This window comes from Nicotiana tomentosiformis, chromosome 1 (assembly GCF_000390325.3).
Source record: "Nicotiana tomentosiformis chromosome 1, ASM39032v3, whole genome shotgun sequence".
Lineage (NCBI taxonomy): Eukaryota > Viridiplantae > Streptophyta > Magnoliopsida > Solanales > Solanaceae > Nicotiana > Nicotiana tomentosiformis.
In genome coordinates, this window is record NC_090812.1 from 103,668,372 (window position 1) to 103,685,575 (window position 17,204).

General features: G+C 34.6%; 1 protein-coding gene across 1 annotated transcript; it reads right to left on the minus strand.

Moving 5' to 3' along the window:
* Positions 1–789: 789 nt before the first annotated feature.
* LOC104103756 (sulfate transporter 3.1-like) lies at positions 790–8,084 on the minus strand. Its single transcript, XM_009611685.4, has 12 exons — positions 7,509–8,084; positions 6,939–7,146; positions 6,603–6,774; positions 5,864–5,929; positions 5,531–5,644; positions 4,353–4,469; positions 3,846–3,972; positions 2,632–2,918; positions 1,810–2,000; positions 1,632–1,714; positions 1,303–1,379; positions 790–1,191 (listed from the first exon to the last, which is right to left on the minus strand). Exons 1-12 carry the CDS (start codon positions 7,852–7,854, stop codon positions 1,009–1,011), a joined length of 1,971 nt encoding a protein of 656 aa, XP_009609980.1. The 5' UTR covers positions 7,855–8,084; the 3' UTR covers positions 790–1,008.
* Positions 8,085–17,204: the final 9,120 nt, after the last annotated feature.

Consider the following 17,204-nt stretch of genomic DNA (forward strand, 5'->3'; position numbering starts at 1 on the left):
AACTTTTGGGTCCACCCATAAGGGATACTTTAAGGCCCAATAGGGTTATTAGTTAACTCTAATATTCTCTATATAAGTACACTTACAGTGTACAATAAAACAGACTCTCAATAGTATTTTCTACACTCTCTTCTCCTAAAATCAGACTAGGATTTAGACTGTAGAATTGGGAGTTGATCCAACACAGAGTGACAACCACTACCGACCAGTAATTCCGGTCGCAGTTTATTTGTTCCTTCCATTTCTGTTACGTGAACAAGTATGTTCTAGTTTTACAATTTACGCGCTGTCTAATGTGTTTAGTTTAACGCATTCATTCATATTTGATCATCAACTTCACGAGTGAAATATAAGGAAGCAACGTGTAGCATCTCTCGAGTCGATCAGTACATGCATCAGATGTTCATGTACACTCAGATAGTACAAAAAACATAGGCATAACTTCAAGCAAGAACTTAATTGTTGTATACCTAAAGGAACAAGTAAAATTTCCACGATGCTCTAACAACTAAAACTACACAATCACATGATATTTGAGCAAGCAAAGATCTTGAGTTTGAATCTCTACGTCACCCATTGATTGAGAATTTTCACGTGCTTGGTCACAATTACAAATAAACATGAAAGTTTGTGCGCACATCTATTCGTGCAAGGATCAAATTATACAATCATAGATATAGCCTCAAATAGATATTTGGAGAAGCAGAATCTGGCCTTAATAAATTAAAACAGTTGCAGCCTTCACGTAAGTAAATTAAAATTTGTGGCAATCTTGACAAGCTATAAATGTACAGGTAAAACACTCTCTTTAATTAGGCTTAATTAATACATGTTGAGAAAAGACCCTTCCAACTGCTTATGTGGAAGAGATGTGTCTAGAATTTGGCCTACAACTCAAAGCTCAAAGCCAATATGCATGTTACACAGCATCATTATAAATTCGATGTGTAGCTTGTCATACTAATTATAACATATACAGATCGAATAATTTAGTCTTGAAAAGAGCTGTCAAACGTTGTTGCTAAATGAACCATCTGTGGAAGACTTTGGTTTGCAGGAGTGAAGCATGTAATTGCATGATTCCACAGCCTCCCCCACAGTTAGAAATATCCATTCCTGTCCTATTGTCTCTATGAAATTGGACTTGTTCAGCTTCTTCATTACCTCTGCCCCTGGATTTGCCAGCACAAGCTACAATCCCACAATAATATATGTTACAGTTTTGTTGCAAAGAATTTATTAGCACTTGATAACTTCCAATAGATTTTTAACATGTACTGAGGATATTAATAAGAGTCAAACCTTGAGATCTCTTCTATCAAGATTCTTCTTGACCTCTTCTAGCATGCTAATTCCGCTAGTATCAATGTTGCCTACGGCTGCCCATCATATAAAGAATTTTAGCACTGAGTTTAAGTTCTAAGTACTATATTAGCACTATCAGGTAAAATCAACACAACAATTGGTAACCTATAAAATAGAATGAGAACGTAATAAACACTGATAATGTAAACATTATTTATACGTATATATAACTTAAATCTTTTTAGCACATCCTTGTTTCTTTTTTACTTGGATAAGAAATTGTCAAATTTCAAGATCATAAACATATATAGGACAAGTTAACTGACCTCCCATATCAAGTATAACATATTGCAACGTCTCTCCTGAAGAATTTAACTTGTCTTCCTCGTCGTCGATCCATCTTGAGATCCTATAAAAAGTGAAACAGAACTCAGAATTAGTGTTAACTTTGCATCTACATGTTCGAAGATGTGTAGTTACATATGTAGTACAGTTTCAAATTACCTCTCTCTTAAGTAGCTTGCATTGGCAAAGTAAATGGGTGCACCAAGGTCAAGTATGAGAACGCCCGGAACAGTGTCTGTGTTTGTGTATTGCTCAACATTTCTGTAGATCTTAGAATCGGGGATGTTACCAAGCACTAACATTCTTGGTCTTGCTACAAATAGCAACACCCTTAGCAACGATAAAGCAACCTGCATTTGCATTAAAAGTTTACGCTATTAAATCTTGATTAATTGGAAACCACCTGCTTAGTTGACAAGTACTCGTTTCTTCCCCCTTCCTAGTTACTACTAGTCTATTAGTAATAACAGAACGGATTTTTCCAATGTATAATTTTTAATTGTTCTATCCAAACTGAATTTGCTTCAAAATGTTTGATATTTTAGAAACGCAAAAAGTATTTTTTTTTTTTTGGAATCTACCACTTCTGCTCTAGTTAGTAGAGTGTTGATTAAATTATGAAACGTTATGATTAAGGCTATTAAATTCTTTTCTTAAGAATTGTGCAAAAACCTTAAAAGACAGTTAATACGGACTGACAAGGGTGGAGCTAGGTAGAAATAAGGGGATTCAATTGAATTTCTTTTGCCCAAAACTATGATGTGCAAATTAAAAAGAGTTTTTATGTTATATATAAATGGTTGAATCCCTTAATATAAGGAATATAATTAATGGCAAAGGGGGTTCAAAAGTTGATTTTGGTCACAGGGTCAAATTCTAGGTATAATATTTAAGTATCTTTCTGAATCTCATCATATAAATTCCTGACTCCCCACCTGAATCGAATGAAATATTAGTTACTAGAAATTAAGGGATACGTACAGCAATGACTAAGCCAATTTCGACACTGGCAAAGACGACGCCAAAGTAAGCACTAATGCAGACCAAGAAATCAAATTTGTCGACGTGCCAGAGGTGAATTGCAGCATTATAGTCGATGAGTCCGAACATTGCAGAAATTATAATGGATGATAAGACCACTAATGGAGTGTAATGGAACAATGGAGTTAGCACCAACAGTGTCACCATTACTGCCAGCGCCATTACTATGTTTGATACTGCTGTTTTGCATCCTGCGTTGAAGTTCACTGCCGATCGCGAAAATGGACCTGCACTTTCACTTTTCTGATTACCAGCTTGTTCATGATATATAAATGAGCTTAAATTTTGTATAATGGCAATGTAAAAGTATTTACTCAATAAAATCACTTAAAAAGACAATTGAAGATAAGTCTATATTAGTAACATGAAACAATTGGCAAGTAATACACCAAACGGCCAAAATACTACGACAACATACCCAGTGTAATCTCACCAAGTAGGGTTTGGGGAAGGTAGAATATACGCAAACCTTACCCTGACCTTTGTGAAAGTTGAGAGGTTGTTTTCGATAGATCACCCCGGGCTCAAAGAAAATTTAAAAGAGGCAGACACAACAAATAGTAATAACAGCCAGATAAAGGGATAAGGTGATAGAATAATCAAAGCGAAAGAAACAACATAGTATAGCAAAAGAAATCTGCGGATAAGAAGCTACGAAGATAAGAGATTAATATTAATGCTACCCGCATGAGAAGGAGACACGCATGTCTAGCTACTAACCTTCTATCCTAATTCCCAACCCACAAACCTGCCTATCAAGGATCATATCCTCTGTAAGCTGGAGTAGATATGTCATGCCCAAACAGCCAAAATACATTGATAGAATAAATAAAACTGAGTGTGTATAATTTAAATCCTAGTATATAAATTATCTGAAATATAGTATAGTTAACATTATTATATTTTAGTTAATTAAACACTGTAGCTGGTCTAATCTGACAACAAATCATGAAACCTTTTTTTTTCTTTTTCTTTTTTAAGCTGTTAATCTGCATGTATTAACCACTACTTTATTTGCTACTTTTATGTGTGTATACTGGGTGCTCCGGACATGATGGACAGATGTTGATTAATCCAATTAATGGGGCATTGTTTTTCCCGCTGTTTCAGGTAATTCAAAAACAAATTTGAAAGAGAATAAGGAAAATATATACCAGTAGTGAGGTAGCAGGAAGTGCACGAGCCGACGATGTTCATCATTCCAAAAGCGATCATCTCTTTGTTGCCATCTATATGGTAGTTCTTGAACATTGCAAAGCTTCTCCCCACTGCTATTCCTTCCTGTCACGTCCCCAAATCAAAGTTTTATGAATGAGTTAAGTTACAGTAGGTTAAATTGCACTAATTGTCTACTTATACATTTACATTGTCACTGGACATGAGATATCTTCATGATAAGTCTAAGAAAATCTTCAACTTTATCAGCTTAGTAGTTAATGGCGGTTGAATGGTAATTGAATGGTAATGTAGTTGAAAGATTATTGAATTATAAACTCGGGACATTATAAGTCATATTAATCATATTTAAAATCACTAGATTTGAACCTAAGAAAATCTCCATTACTTGAAACAATTTCATGTCTAAGGTGCTTGCTTATAGAGCCGTAAAAGAGAAATTAGTTTTGCGCAAAAGGTCAAGTATGGGAATAGTGAAAGCTTACAGCAAGAGATACAACACCCGTGACTATGCCAGTTTTGATAGCTGTTGAAAGATAAGGTGCTCCAAATGACAAATCCATTATTGACACTGGATTTAACCCTTTCTTCAGCTCTCCAATCTGTTCATAATCCACATAATTAACCATCCATTTAGTCATGTTTTTCACATGATGTCTAATTATATGTGCAGTCACAAATAACTTATCACATGCCTATTTTGGTGGGGATGGCTCATATATAATAGTAGAAAGAAAAAATTACAAAAAGAAGACGACTTTCGATTGTATCAAACCATTAATTGGATTGAAACTACACTAAAGTTACGTTGAATAAAGTTATATGTAACCATTAGGTTGCATTTTTAATTCCGACATCATGTTTTTGGACTTGAAATATTCCATTTGTTCATTTTTAGTTGTTCACTTTTAATTTTGTACCTCCTTTAAGAAAAAATGTATGAAGTATGTATTTTATAATTTTACTCATAATAATAATAACATTTCAAAAAGTCTTGAGAAATAATTTAGGAAATGAGTAATTAATGATAAGGGTAAAACAAAAAAGAAAAAAAGATTATCTTTGTCTTGATTTGGTATAGTAAACAAGTAAAAGTGAAAATATATTTTTAGTATATGTGACAAGTAACATATATGCCAGATGGTATTCAGTAATAAAAATTTTCTATAACTTAACCCAGTCTAAAACTACCATAATATATTTCAACAAAATGAATCATCGACTACAATAATTCAAACTTTGTTCTATCTCAATTTCATTGTCATATTTGTTTAATGTTAAATTGAGTAACTTCTAGGACGAAGAAAACTATCACCTAGAAATGTCTCCTTAAATGGGCAAAGATAATGCCAACAGCAAATTTGCTGGGCCAGTGTCCTTGAAACATTAAATTGTCAGTCAATCATGGCATTGGTAGGTCGTCTATATCAAACGAAACGTGTGCAATACTCAAACCACAAGAATCAAAACCCAAATTAAACACTCCAAATGCAGTAATCCAAATAGCAGAAATATCACATCACCCCACCATAGTGTTTGTGTTGTGAACAGTAGACTAATTTAGTAGCTCACCAGTCATAGTGAAATCTTTTAAGCCAAATAGATGTAATTTAATTATACACCTTCTAGAAATTAAGAAAACAAAATTAATTAAAGGACATACCACTTGAACGCCGTGTTTTTCAGCGTGCGTGAAATAGACAAAAATAGTTCCCAGTATGACGGACATCAATGGAGCCATTGCTGATATCCAAAACAACTTTGGTCTTTTTTGGCTCTGCATGCATGCATTTCCATTACAACGAGCAATAGTTATAGTGTAAAAATTCTTTAAATTGGTATATAACTCAAATCCTAATTACTTTAATAATAAATTATAACTCGAACATATAAATATTTCTTTTAACACCATGCATAAAATTTATACTCCTTAAAAATTTGCTTTCATGGTACTATTCATATATGTTTGAATAGGTCAAAGTTGGTTGTAACTTACAAGGAATCTAGACCCCAGCAGGTAGAAAAGGAAACAGAAACCCAGCACCGCACTTTGCCATCGCCACTGCAATTATTTTTATCATTAACCATAAGCAAAGTCAGAAACCACATTAATTAATTAAAATAAAATAAAATAGAATAAACTAATCCTCGTGAAGGTTCAACTAAAATTGTACGGTAACAGTAGAATTTTTATTCTCAAGGAAGGAAAAAAGAAAAGAAGTTAGTGAGAATCGAACAATAATATTTGCTTTTTAAAAATAAATATATTCAAGAAAACAAGACTATAGTCTTGCACGGAAAAATACATATCCATTATCGAAAGAGTCGCAGAATTGTAGGGGCTTGGGGGCGGAGAGCACACGTGAAAAATAAGATAAGTTATATGTTACGACAAATTAAAATACATCCATGATAAGCTATTGTTGGTGTATGTAATCAAAGTCTCACATGAGAAAAGTAGAAAAAAATTACTTGTAAAAAGTTGAATAATTTTAATAGGGTGAAAATTGTAAGGCTTAACCTAAAACGACAATATCATACTATGTGGAGATAACGAGGTATGAAGTGGAGGGCCCGACTTATTGTCTTAGCCTGTATACGAGCCAGGTTGTTGGGCGTACATGTGAACAAAGTCCAACATAAAATGTAAAAAAAAAACTACTTATAATGAGTTGGATTTTCTTTAAGGAAAAATCGTGCAAACTTAACACAAAGCGAATCACATTTATATATACCTCATGCGTTTGGGTAAAAACAGAACGCAAGACGGAAATGACATCAGTGGACTGAGTAAAATGGTGAAGACCAAGTATCCCTTTTAGCTGCTGAAGTATAACAACTGTGGCTGCTCCACCCATGAACCCAACTATTGTTGCATGTGATAGAAAATCCACTATGAATCCCAGCCTGCATGTAAAAATTATTTACCCAACTAGCATTACCATCAACTTATTCTAACAAAAAGACAGTCATAATCATCAAACGATTAAAACATACTAGTTCATCTGACCCAATTTATATATGTAGCACACTTTCATTTAATTATAGTATATTCTACTGTATATACTAACCTGAAAATTCCAAGAGCTGCTTCAAATATTCCGGAAAAGAATGTGGCTGTGAAGGCAAGATGAAGATAAAGTGTTGGATTATCAGTTGGATTTACTTCGTCCCCTAGCATTGAACTAATTAGAAGTGACGCAACAGCAACTGTCCCAACTGCTAAGTCTCTTGAACTCCCCATTACTGCGTAGACTAGTGGCGGAACAAAGCTGGAATCTGTCATCAGAATAACCAACAAACCCATAAGTTATCACGTAACTAGCTACGCCTCACACTGCTCAATCCCTACTAGAAAGCTTGTTAGGATTTTGGGAGATTAAGATACAAACATTAAGGAAATTCCTGACATAGTTATCATGTACTTGTGCTGGTAAGCGGAAGCACATGTAAATTGTAATGTATAGTTCATAATTGCAAGAGTGCACCAGGTTCAGTGGTGAGCAAGTAAAAATTGAACCCGCCAAATTTAAATTTTAAATTCGTCTACATAATGATATCCAACGAACTAATTGAGGTGCACTCACTCACGTACACCACCATTATAATAAAACACAGAATAACGTTATACTGTGACTTACAGAGGCCAAGTATAGGTGGCAAATTGGCAAGTTTTGCATAGCTAATTCCCTGAGGAATGGCGAGACTGGCTATAGTGATCCCAGCAATAAGGTCCGACTTGAAGAAATCCAAGGTGTAACGAGGACCCCATTCAAAGATTGGAAAGATATACTGAAGTCCAAGTATGAATTTCTTGCGAGGTGGCTGATTCTTGAATTGCCTAAGTGGATCATCAGGGAACAAAGTTTCTTTAACTGTGTTCTTTAGAGACTTGAAAAAAGGTTGTGGTGGTGGGATTTCCACTGCGTGTGTTTTTCTGCTCTCCCCATTCATTGATGATGGGTACTCATAGTCCTTGTTACCCATTCCCACACTCTAAATTTTATTTGTAAACAGTACTAAAATAATGAATTGATAAGAGTTTTGCAATGTCTAGAGCTGAAGCTTTGAAGGAAGGATTATTTGTTGGATACTAAAGGGAGAGTACTTTATATAGAGAAAATGAACAATAGGAACTGTCGACAATTTTTGAAGTACGCCAAGGGGCAACGAACAGGGACCAATTGTCTAATTCTTGATTGATTTTGATACTTCCATTTTAGCATTAACTGCCACAAAGCCGAGTTCAATTTTAACATTTGGCTTTTTCCGGTATCAGGAACCAAACGTTGGTAGCTCACGATTCTACTTGAAGTAAATTAAGTTCTGTTCAAAAAAACATTTACACACTTTATGTCTACGTTACTCGAACTCTTGCCGGGTGCGTATTGAATCCTTCAAAATTAATGTATTTTTTAAATATTCAATACGGAGACGACAATAATTTTGAAAAATCCGAACATCATAGTTCAATGTTTGCTTAATCCCATGGAGCACATTATCCATTTTTTCCAGACATATACATGGCATTAGTTTAATTTGTTATAATACTTTGGTTATGTAAACATTAGAAGCGCCTAAGTCAGTGGGAGTATACTTCACAATATTTTCTCATGGTGGTGCACTTTGGCAATTGGCTATATATAATTTCAATCACTCTCAGCTTGACACTTGGTTACTATTATTGGAGTGGATTTTTTTTTGGGGCTGTATTCTTTATTTAAAAGCCTATATATGATCAATGCATGCTTACGTGTTTACGCAGTTTGGTAGGATATTCTAGTAGTATCAATCAGTTGGTGATATAATTTATTTAAATATGTATATCTCTAGAAGTTATGAAAATGAATCACTCTAAGTAATGAGACCAGATAGTGCCTAGCAGATGGGGTCTGATATTTCGTCAAAAAGTAGGCAGCCGCGGACCTTATAGTCAAATTTGACTCAATAATTCAAACTCAAAAAGATTACGTGTTTAGCTAATTTGTGGGTTCAAATGTCATTCCTATTTTGTAAACAATTCTGTACAAACTTTGCTTCTAATCATCACAAAGCGAATTTCAGACTTAATTGTGTTTTTTAACTTTATTTTGTCCGTTTTAACGGCCAAAATGCATATCCTGATCGACAGAAGCACAACTTATTCATTAAACTGCTAGTAGTTCCGCAGTATATCAATAACCAAGTGATTCTTAATTTTCCAGAGATATTCGATCTTAATAAGATTTTAAGTTATCTTTTTTTGATCAAATTCGCAAGATTTTATATCTCATGTCAGACATTAGTGATATTTTAGATTAAAAAAGTATTTCAACTATGGTACACGAGTAAGGAGTAAATGTAAACTTTTGACCCAAAATGGGAGACAATAATGAGAGATGATCTCATAAAGGATAATTAATAACTTGATCATTTTGTTGGTATGTTAATAATAATGTTGTTTAATTTGGAAAAGCTTGATCATATTCATATGTTACTTTACACTTACTACTATTTTGGATGCTATATGATAGGTGACATTATTTGCAAATGTGAACACATCAGACGCATCAAATACTTATTTTAGGATCCCAAAAACGGTGAGAGTCATGTGTTAGATGTTACTAATTATAGTTCTTTACTTCCTTTATATTAAATTATGGTGCAGGCTCATTTGGGGTAGTAACAAGCACTAGAGTATATATATTTAAATAGATAAGACGTAAAACAGCAAGGATCTGGCTCCCATTCATTTTATTATTATTATTATTACATTCATTTTATATCTTTTACGTTCAGATATTATACTCTTCCTGTACTTTGTCAATTTAGACAAAACTCAATCATCATTACTAGTAATTTTTAACCTACTTTACTAAGTTTACTTTTAACTTTTGTTTTTGAAGAATATAATTAAGGTCACATGTTGCTCTAGGAGATGGTAAAATTGACCATCAAAAGTAACTTAATTAGATTATTAGAACGTCGTTGAAGAAGTGCTTACACCAAACTAAAGCTAGCATCATCATTATTATTATTGTTGTTGTTTATTATTATTATAGAATTACTTGACGATAAGCTTACTGGTTTACCTTATTATTATAGAATTATTATTATAGAATTACTTGACGATATTCAAACATTATTAAGTTATTAACTTTCACCTACAGATAAAAGACAGGAGATTATTGGCGTCGATAATATTATTATGAGCTGATGCTTAATTAAAAACTTCGTTTAGGAGTTAGGACAAAAGATCCTGTTCTAATTTCTGAACCAGGTGCATTAGGTATTCATGTTCCCACACAGATACAGTTTCCATATCATCTCCATGCAGTCAAAAGTGGGCCTTCATCGTAGAGAAGAAAGGTTACGTTCTCTGCAATAAATGAGTTAGTATGTGATTTAAATTTTGATTTGCTTTCCTATAAAGAGGATGCGTGATACATGACATTAGGTTGTTACATATAATTGGATTTAATTAAATAACAGTCTCAGAAACCAAACTGTGTAAGAAGACAAAATTAGTTTGGCGAATAGCTCCGGAGATCCTATACATACTTAGCTAGAGTTTTCATTAAGGAATGCTAAAATATAAAAAAGTAAAAATACTTTAAAAAGTCAAGAGTATTTAATTTTTTTATATATATATATATATATATATATATATATATATATATATATATAAAATTTACCTTGCTACGATAGTGTAATTTTCCCGATGTCGAAGGTGGCTCCGCCACTAACCGTAGTGTATGTGTTAACATTCTGTATAGGAGTTTTTTTGGCATATCGTACCAGGATTTTATGTACACTGATAATTAAAAAAAAATACCATATCATATTTGACATGAAGAGTTACAAATATTATAGATAAAATTTTGCCTAGCCAATAATTTAAGAAACATTATACGTTATCAGTAAACCGAACTCAAAACTCATAAACATAACAGCTCTAGTAGAGACAATGAAGTCAACCTTACTAGCTCAATATTGAGCCAATTGGTAATATGATTCATCTATAACGACAAAATCCGACAATATGTGTTGGTTCGCTTTTGTCGTCTTTAATGATTAAGTATATATATTTTCAGTTCCTGTTAAGTATTCTCACACGTGTTTTATTTGGCATTACGTGCCTGAAAATTCAAAAGGCTGAAATCGGCACGGAAAACCTTATAAGAATAAGTAGGATAAATACTGATAGCGTATACGTCTCAATTCAAACTTTCTAAATAAATATTGAGTTCTCATTTAAATATTGAAGTTTCTAACTGAGCTTGAAATAAAATTGCTTCACTAAACAGATGGCATGATATTCATGAAGCCTCTAATATTCGAATTTGTGATAAGATGAAGTGAACCATGTTTATATTATTTAATGATGATTAAGTGATAAATCATCATTATGAATATTAATTTTGCGTAATGAGCATGTGTGAATGTAATATTTTCTCAAATTAATGTATGGCAAGAACAGTCATGAGGTTGCTGGGTTTCGTGTTGAAAAATATTTTAACCAAATTAAAGCGAAGACGGCGGCAATGTTTGTTGCTGATAAAGTCTTGGTATTCTGCCGAACGTCTCAAACTTAATCACGTCTATTATTTCCCTTGTTTTCCCTCTCCCAGAAGCGGAGCTACACTGAGTTGAAAAGAACGGGTATAAGTGAAAACAAGCTCAAACACAATAATATTCAGATTCCAAGTGTTTTCCTGAGCTGATCATATTTTGAAAGGTCTAGAGAGGCAACTGGCTCTTTAATTTCTTCAGTGGGTTGAGCGGGGAAGACAATATATGTCCTTTAAAATCATATATGTTAGCGCAAGTAAAGTTTGTTTTGATGATTGACAAATGAACTCCAGCATGAACCAGGTTTATACACAGTGTACACAGACACGGGCATATTCGAGCATAAGGGATGCACGTGAAGAAGATAAACTTAAGTTTTTATATCTGATATCTCCTGATCGAAAAGGTTGCATAAATAATAAGGAGAAGGACTCTTACTCGAAGAGAACTTTATCCAAGATAAGGGGGGAGTTATAAGTTGAAGATAACTAGAACTCTTCCACCAAGGAAGAGTAGCATTAGAACTCTAGTTATTTCTTATTCCATTAACTCTATAAATTGCAAGAAGTTCTCACTCTACAGGTACGCACAAACGCTGAAGTTAAACGTGAGTTGAGAGCAAAATAGCAAGGCATTTTGCAAGCAATTCTTGTGTGATTCAAGTGTGCGAATCTGAAGCTACCTGAACCAGATAGAAGAACTAATTTCAAGCGTCTGTCTTTTATTCTAGTTCAATTGTAGTAGGTATTTTAAATTTATACCTTTCAGCTTTATCTAGAAATAATTGTATTAGGTACTGTGAGTGTTCAAGTTAGAGTTAACTTGAAGTTGTCGCAACAGTTTGAGGTTGGCTGCCACAACGGGATTAGAGTTAATCCTTAGGTTTACAAAGAGTATTATAAATGTTGTTTTGGCTCAGTGATTTAGTGAAGTGTTGGGGAAAATCCTACTGAGTAGTAGGCCGTGGTTTTTTTACCTTTTGATCTGGGTGTTTTCCATATAAAAATACTTGTGTTCTTTACTTTTCGCATTTACTATTTTCGCAACAGTAGTATAAGTAACACTTAGAAGAACTAGGTCATTCTAGAATTAGTGCACGTAAAAATTGGACACCACACAAATCACCCCTCCTCTTATGTGGCATTGAAGTATAAAACATCAATTGGTATCAGAGCAGGTTATCCTTGAAGAGGCTAACACCTTAGGAGAAGATCAAGATGAGTGCACCACCTGAAAACTGGGAAGGGCAATCCACTGCTAGGTCACCACTCTTTAATGGCCAGTACTACTCCTGATGGAAAAACAGGATGGGAGATCACATTATATGAGAGGACTATGAGCTATGTGACATTGTCACCGATGATCCACTGGTTGAACGAAGGTATAGGAAGAAGGAACAGGTTCAACCCAAGAAAAGTAAAGGATCAACCAAGGCTATGGTCGCTGCTTGAGGAGAAAGCTCAAATGATGATAATAGGGATGAACAAGCACTTATGGCCATTGGAGAATCTGATGAATAAACTGAGGTAAGTGTAATTCATCTCAAAGATAAGATTAAACTATTGTCTAAAGAAAGGTTATCTGAGTTACTTCTAGAACTATTTGATGAATCTGAGGATGTAAACAATGAAAATGAACAGTTGTCTAAAGAATGTGTGATTTTGAAGGCTAAGTGCAAAAACCTGGAACTTAGGGTTAGTGAGACTGTAAGTGAAAATATTGTATTGAAGAACCAGGTTCATGCACTTGATTCAACTGTTCTAGAACTTAGATCTAAAAATTTAAAATTGAAATTAGGAACATGTAAAAAGACAGCTAATCACACACAACTCACTCTAGAAGAAAATGTAGGAAAAATGAAAGATGATTTGTTTAAAAGGGATGAGCAGGTGAGAATCCTAAAGGAGGATCTAAGCAAGGTCAAGCATGAGATAGACAGAACTTGTAAATGGAACAGGTCCTCCGATGCACTTTCATGGCTACAGGAATACCATAGTAGCAACAGAATATGACTTGGCTTTGGGAACCTCGCACCTAATTGGGATCCCAAAAGCAAGTACCTCACACTTCCTGAGAACAAGATTTGCACACATTGTGGTTAAACAGGTCACTATAAAAGTGAATGCACTGCAAAAGAAAAGGCTAGTCAAAAGAACAAAGAATTTGTTCAAGGGAAGAATAGGTTACCAAGTTGGGCTAAAAAGAATTTGATTCATCCTTTTGCCTATAGAAAGATACCCAAACTAGTTTGGGTTCCTAAGACTAACCCCTAATTTCCTTTTGCAGGTCCAAGTGAAGGGGATAAGCCAAATATGATACATGGATAGTGGATGTTCAAAGCACATGACAGAAAACAAGAACCAGTTCCTTTTACTTGAGGACCTTAAAGGAGGTAATGTCTCCTTTGGAAATGGGAAGAAAGGTGAGATCATTGGGGTTGGAAAGGTAGGTAAGACTGATTCTCACTCTATTGAGAACGTTTACTTGATAGATGGACTGAAGAACAGTCTAATAAGTGTATCACAATTGTGTGATATAGGTAACATGGTAGCATTAACATCTACCAAATGCTTTGTGATTAATCTTACCACTGACAAGATAGTTTTGCAGAGAAAAAGAGTGAACAACATATATGTTGTAGATCTGTCCATATTTTCAGAAAATGAACTCACTTGATTAAGTGTGTTGGATAATGATCCCCTCCTTTGGTACAAGAGACATGGACATACCAGTCTAAGTCAACTAAACAAATTAGTCTCCAAGGATTTGGTGATAGGATTGCCTAACATTAAGTTCAAGGAGGATAAAGTTTGTGAGACTTGTGCAAGGGAAAAGCGGGTAAGGTCCTCTTTTAAAATCAAGAAAGTGGTAGGTACCACCAGGACGGTAGAACTGGTCCATATGGATCTTTGTGGACCAATGAGAACATTAAGCAAATGTGGTAAGAGATATGTGATGGTGCTTATTGATGATTATTCTAGGTTTACTTGGACATTATTTTTAATATTTAAAGATGAAGCATTTGGCATGTTTACTTGTTTTGTTAGAAAAACTCAGAAATAACTAGGTAATCAACTTGCATCAATTAGGTTTTATCATGGTACTGAATTTGAGAATGCTAAATTTGCTGAATTTTGTGATGAGCATGGCATAGATCATAATTTTTCTGCTCTTATAACTCCACAACAAAATGGAGTAGTTGAAAGAAAGAATAGGACACTTGAAGATATGGCTAGGACTATACTTCTTTCTAGTAAACTGCCTCATAGCTTCTGGGCAGAAGCTGTGAACACTGCATGTTACATCATAAACAGATGCATGACTAGACCTCTTGTGGAGAAGACTCCCTACGAGTTACTTAAAGGCAAAAAGCCAAACATATCCCATCTTAGGGCATTTGGATGCAAGTGCTTTGTGCACAATAATGGTAAAGACTCTCTAGGTAAGTTTGATCCCAGAAGCGATGAGGGAGTATTCTTGGGATATTCTTCACATAGCAAAGCTTATAAGATTTATAACAAAAGAACTATGTGTGCAGAAGAAAGTGTACATGGAGTTTTTGATGAAACTAACATTCTTTCTGAGAGGCAGGAACATGATGATGAAGAAATTGGGCTGGTGAGAAAATCAAATGAAACCACAGCACAGACTGAAGCTACACCAGAAGTAGGAACAGGTGATGAAACAAGTCCTTCCACCCAGGGCAACTTGAAAGTAGGAACTGAACAAAGAGAAAGTGATCCTCAAACCTCAAGGGAACATGTTCCTCAGCAACAAAAACATTGAAGGAACATCTAGGGGAAACCAGCTGGTTGTGAAACCTTACAAGTATCAAAGTTCTCATCCCATTGAGAACATAATCACTGATACAACCTCTGGAATCAAAACCAGATCTTCTTTGAAGAATCTTTGTGCTTTTGATGCTTTTTTTGTCTCTAATTGAACCTAAAAATGTTGTTGAGGCTTTGCAGGATACAGACTGGGTGAATGAAATGCAAGATGAACCCAACCAATTTGAGAGAAGTTAAGTTTGGCATATGGTACCAAGATCCAAGGACAGATCAGTAATTGGCACAAAGTGGGTCTTCAAAAACAAACTTGATGAAGATGGAACAGTTACAAGGAACAAGGTAAGATTTGTAGTTCAAGTATATAGTCAAGGGGAGGGCATAGACTATGATGAGACTTTTGCTCCAGTTGCAAGATTGGAAGCAATTAGACTCCTTATAGCCTTTGCTGCTTATATGAAATTCACTCTCCATCAGATGGATGTCAACAGTGCCTTCCTCAATGGCTATCTAAAGGAAGAAGTATTTTGTCAAGCAACCTCAGGGCTTTGAAAGCAAGGAATGTCCTGATCATGTGTACAAGCTTGACAAGGCACTTTATGGGCTTAAGTAGGCTCCAAGAGCATGGTATGAAAGATTATCAAAAATTTTGCTTAAGCATGGCTACAAGAGAGGTAAAATTGACAATACTTTATTCTTGAAAGAAAAAGGTAAAGATCTCTTGGTAGTTCAGATATATGTTGATGATATAATCTTTGGAGCAACTACTGATAAGTTAAGTAAAGAATTTGTTAAACTAATAGGGAGTGAATTTGAAATGAGTATGATGGGTGAGCTTAATTTCTTTTTAGGCTTACAAATAAAACAAAATTCAAATGGAACTATGATCCATCAGCAGAAGTATGTGAAAGAGTTGCTTTAAAGGTTTAAAATGGAAGGTTTCAAAGAAATTGACACTCCTATAGCTACAGCCACAAAATTGGATGTAGATGGACCTAGTTAATCTGTTCATCAGAAGTTGTATAGGGGAATGATTGGCTCTTTGTTGTATCTTACTGCTAGCAGACCTGACATTGTTTTCAGTGTAGAACTTTGTGCTAGATTTCAGGCAAGTCAAAAGGAGTCTCACTTGACTGCTGTCAAGAGGATCATGAGATACCTAAAAGGAACCACTGACCTTTGTCTATGGTATCCAAAAGGTAGTAATTTCAACTTAGTGGGATATGTTGATGCTAATTATGCAGGTTTTCTTGTGGATAGAAAGAGCACCTCAGGTATGGCACACTTTCTTGGCTAATGTCTTGTGTCTTGGGCTACCAAAAAGCAAAATTATATGGCCTTATCTACTGTTGAAGCTGAGTATATTGATGTTGCCTCATGTTGTGCTCAATTGTTGTAGATGAAACAATAATTTATGGACTTTGGAATTGACGTAGGTTGTATCCCCATCTTTTGTGACAACACTAGTGCGATTAGTATGACCAAGAATCCCGTTTATCACAAAAGAACTAAGCACATAGATGTTAGGCATCACTTTTTGAGGGACAACTATGAAAAAGGTTTGATCACTGTGAAATTTTTGCTACTGACTAGCAAATATCTGACATCTTCACAAAAGCTCTAAGTAGAGATCACTTTGAAAGGAACAGATTAGAATTAGGGATGATTAATATCACTTAAAAGGAACCAGTTCTAACTCAAAAATTAGTTAGAGAAATTGTGAATTCTTGTAAATAATTTAATTAGATTTTGCTCAGTCTCATACTTTCATCAGTATACTCTTGTGCCATGTGCTAAAATGACTCATTAATCTCTAATGATATTATCTCTATTTTCTTGAAAAATTCAGACTTACACAAGATTTCTTAGTGAAGAACCTGGTTCATAAAGATTACTTGGTACATACTCTCCACTCTGCATATTGTGAAATAATTATAATTGGATTATGATCAAGAGGAGAGTCCCATTCAATCCTAAACTCCTCGATCTTATTAGTTA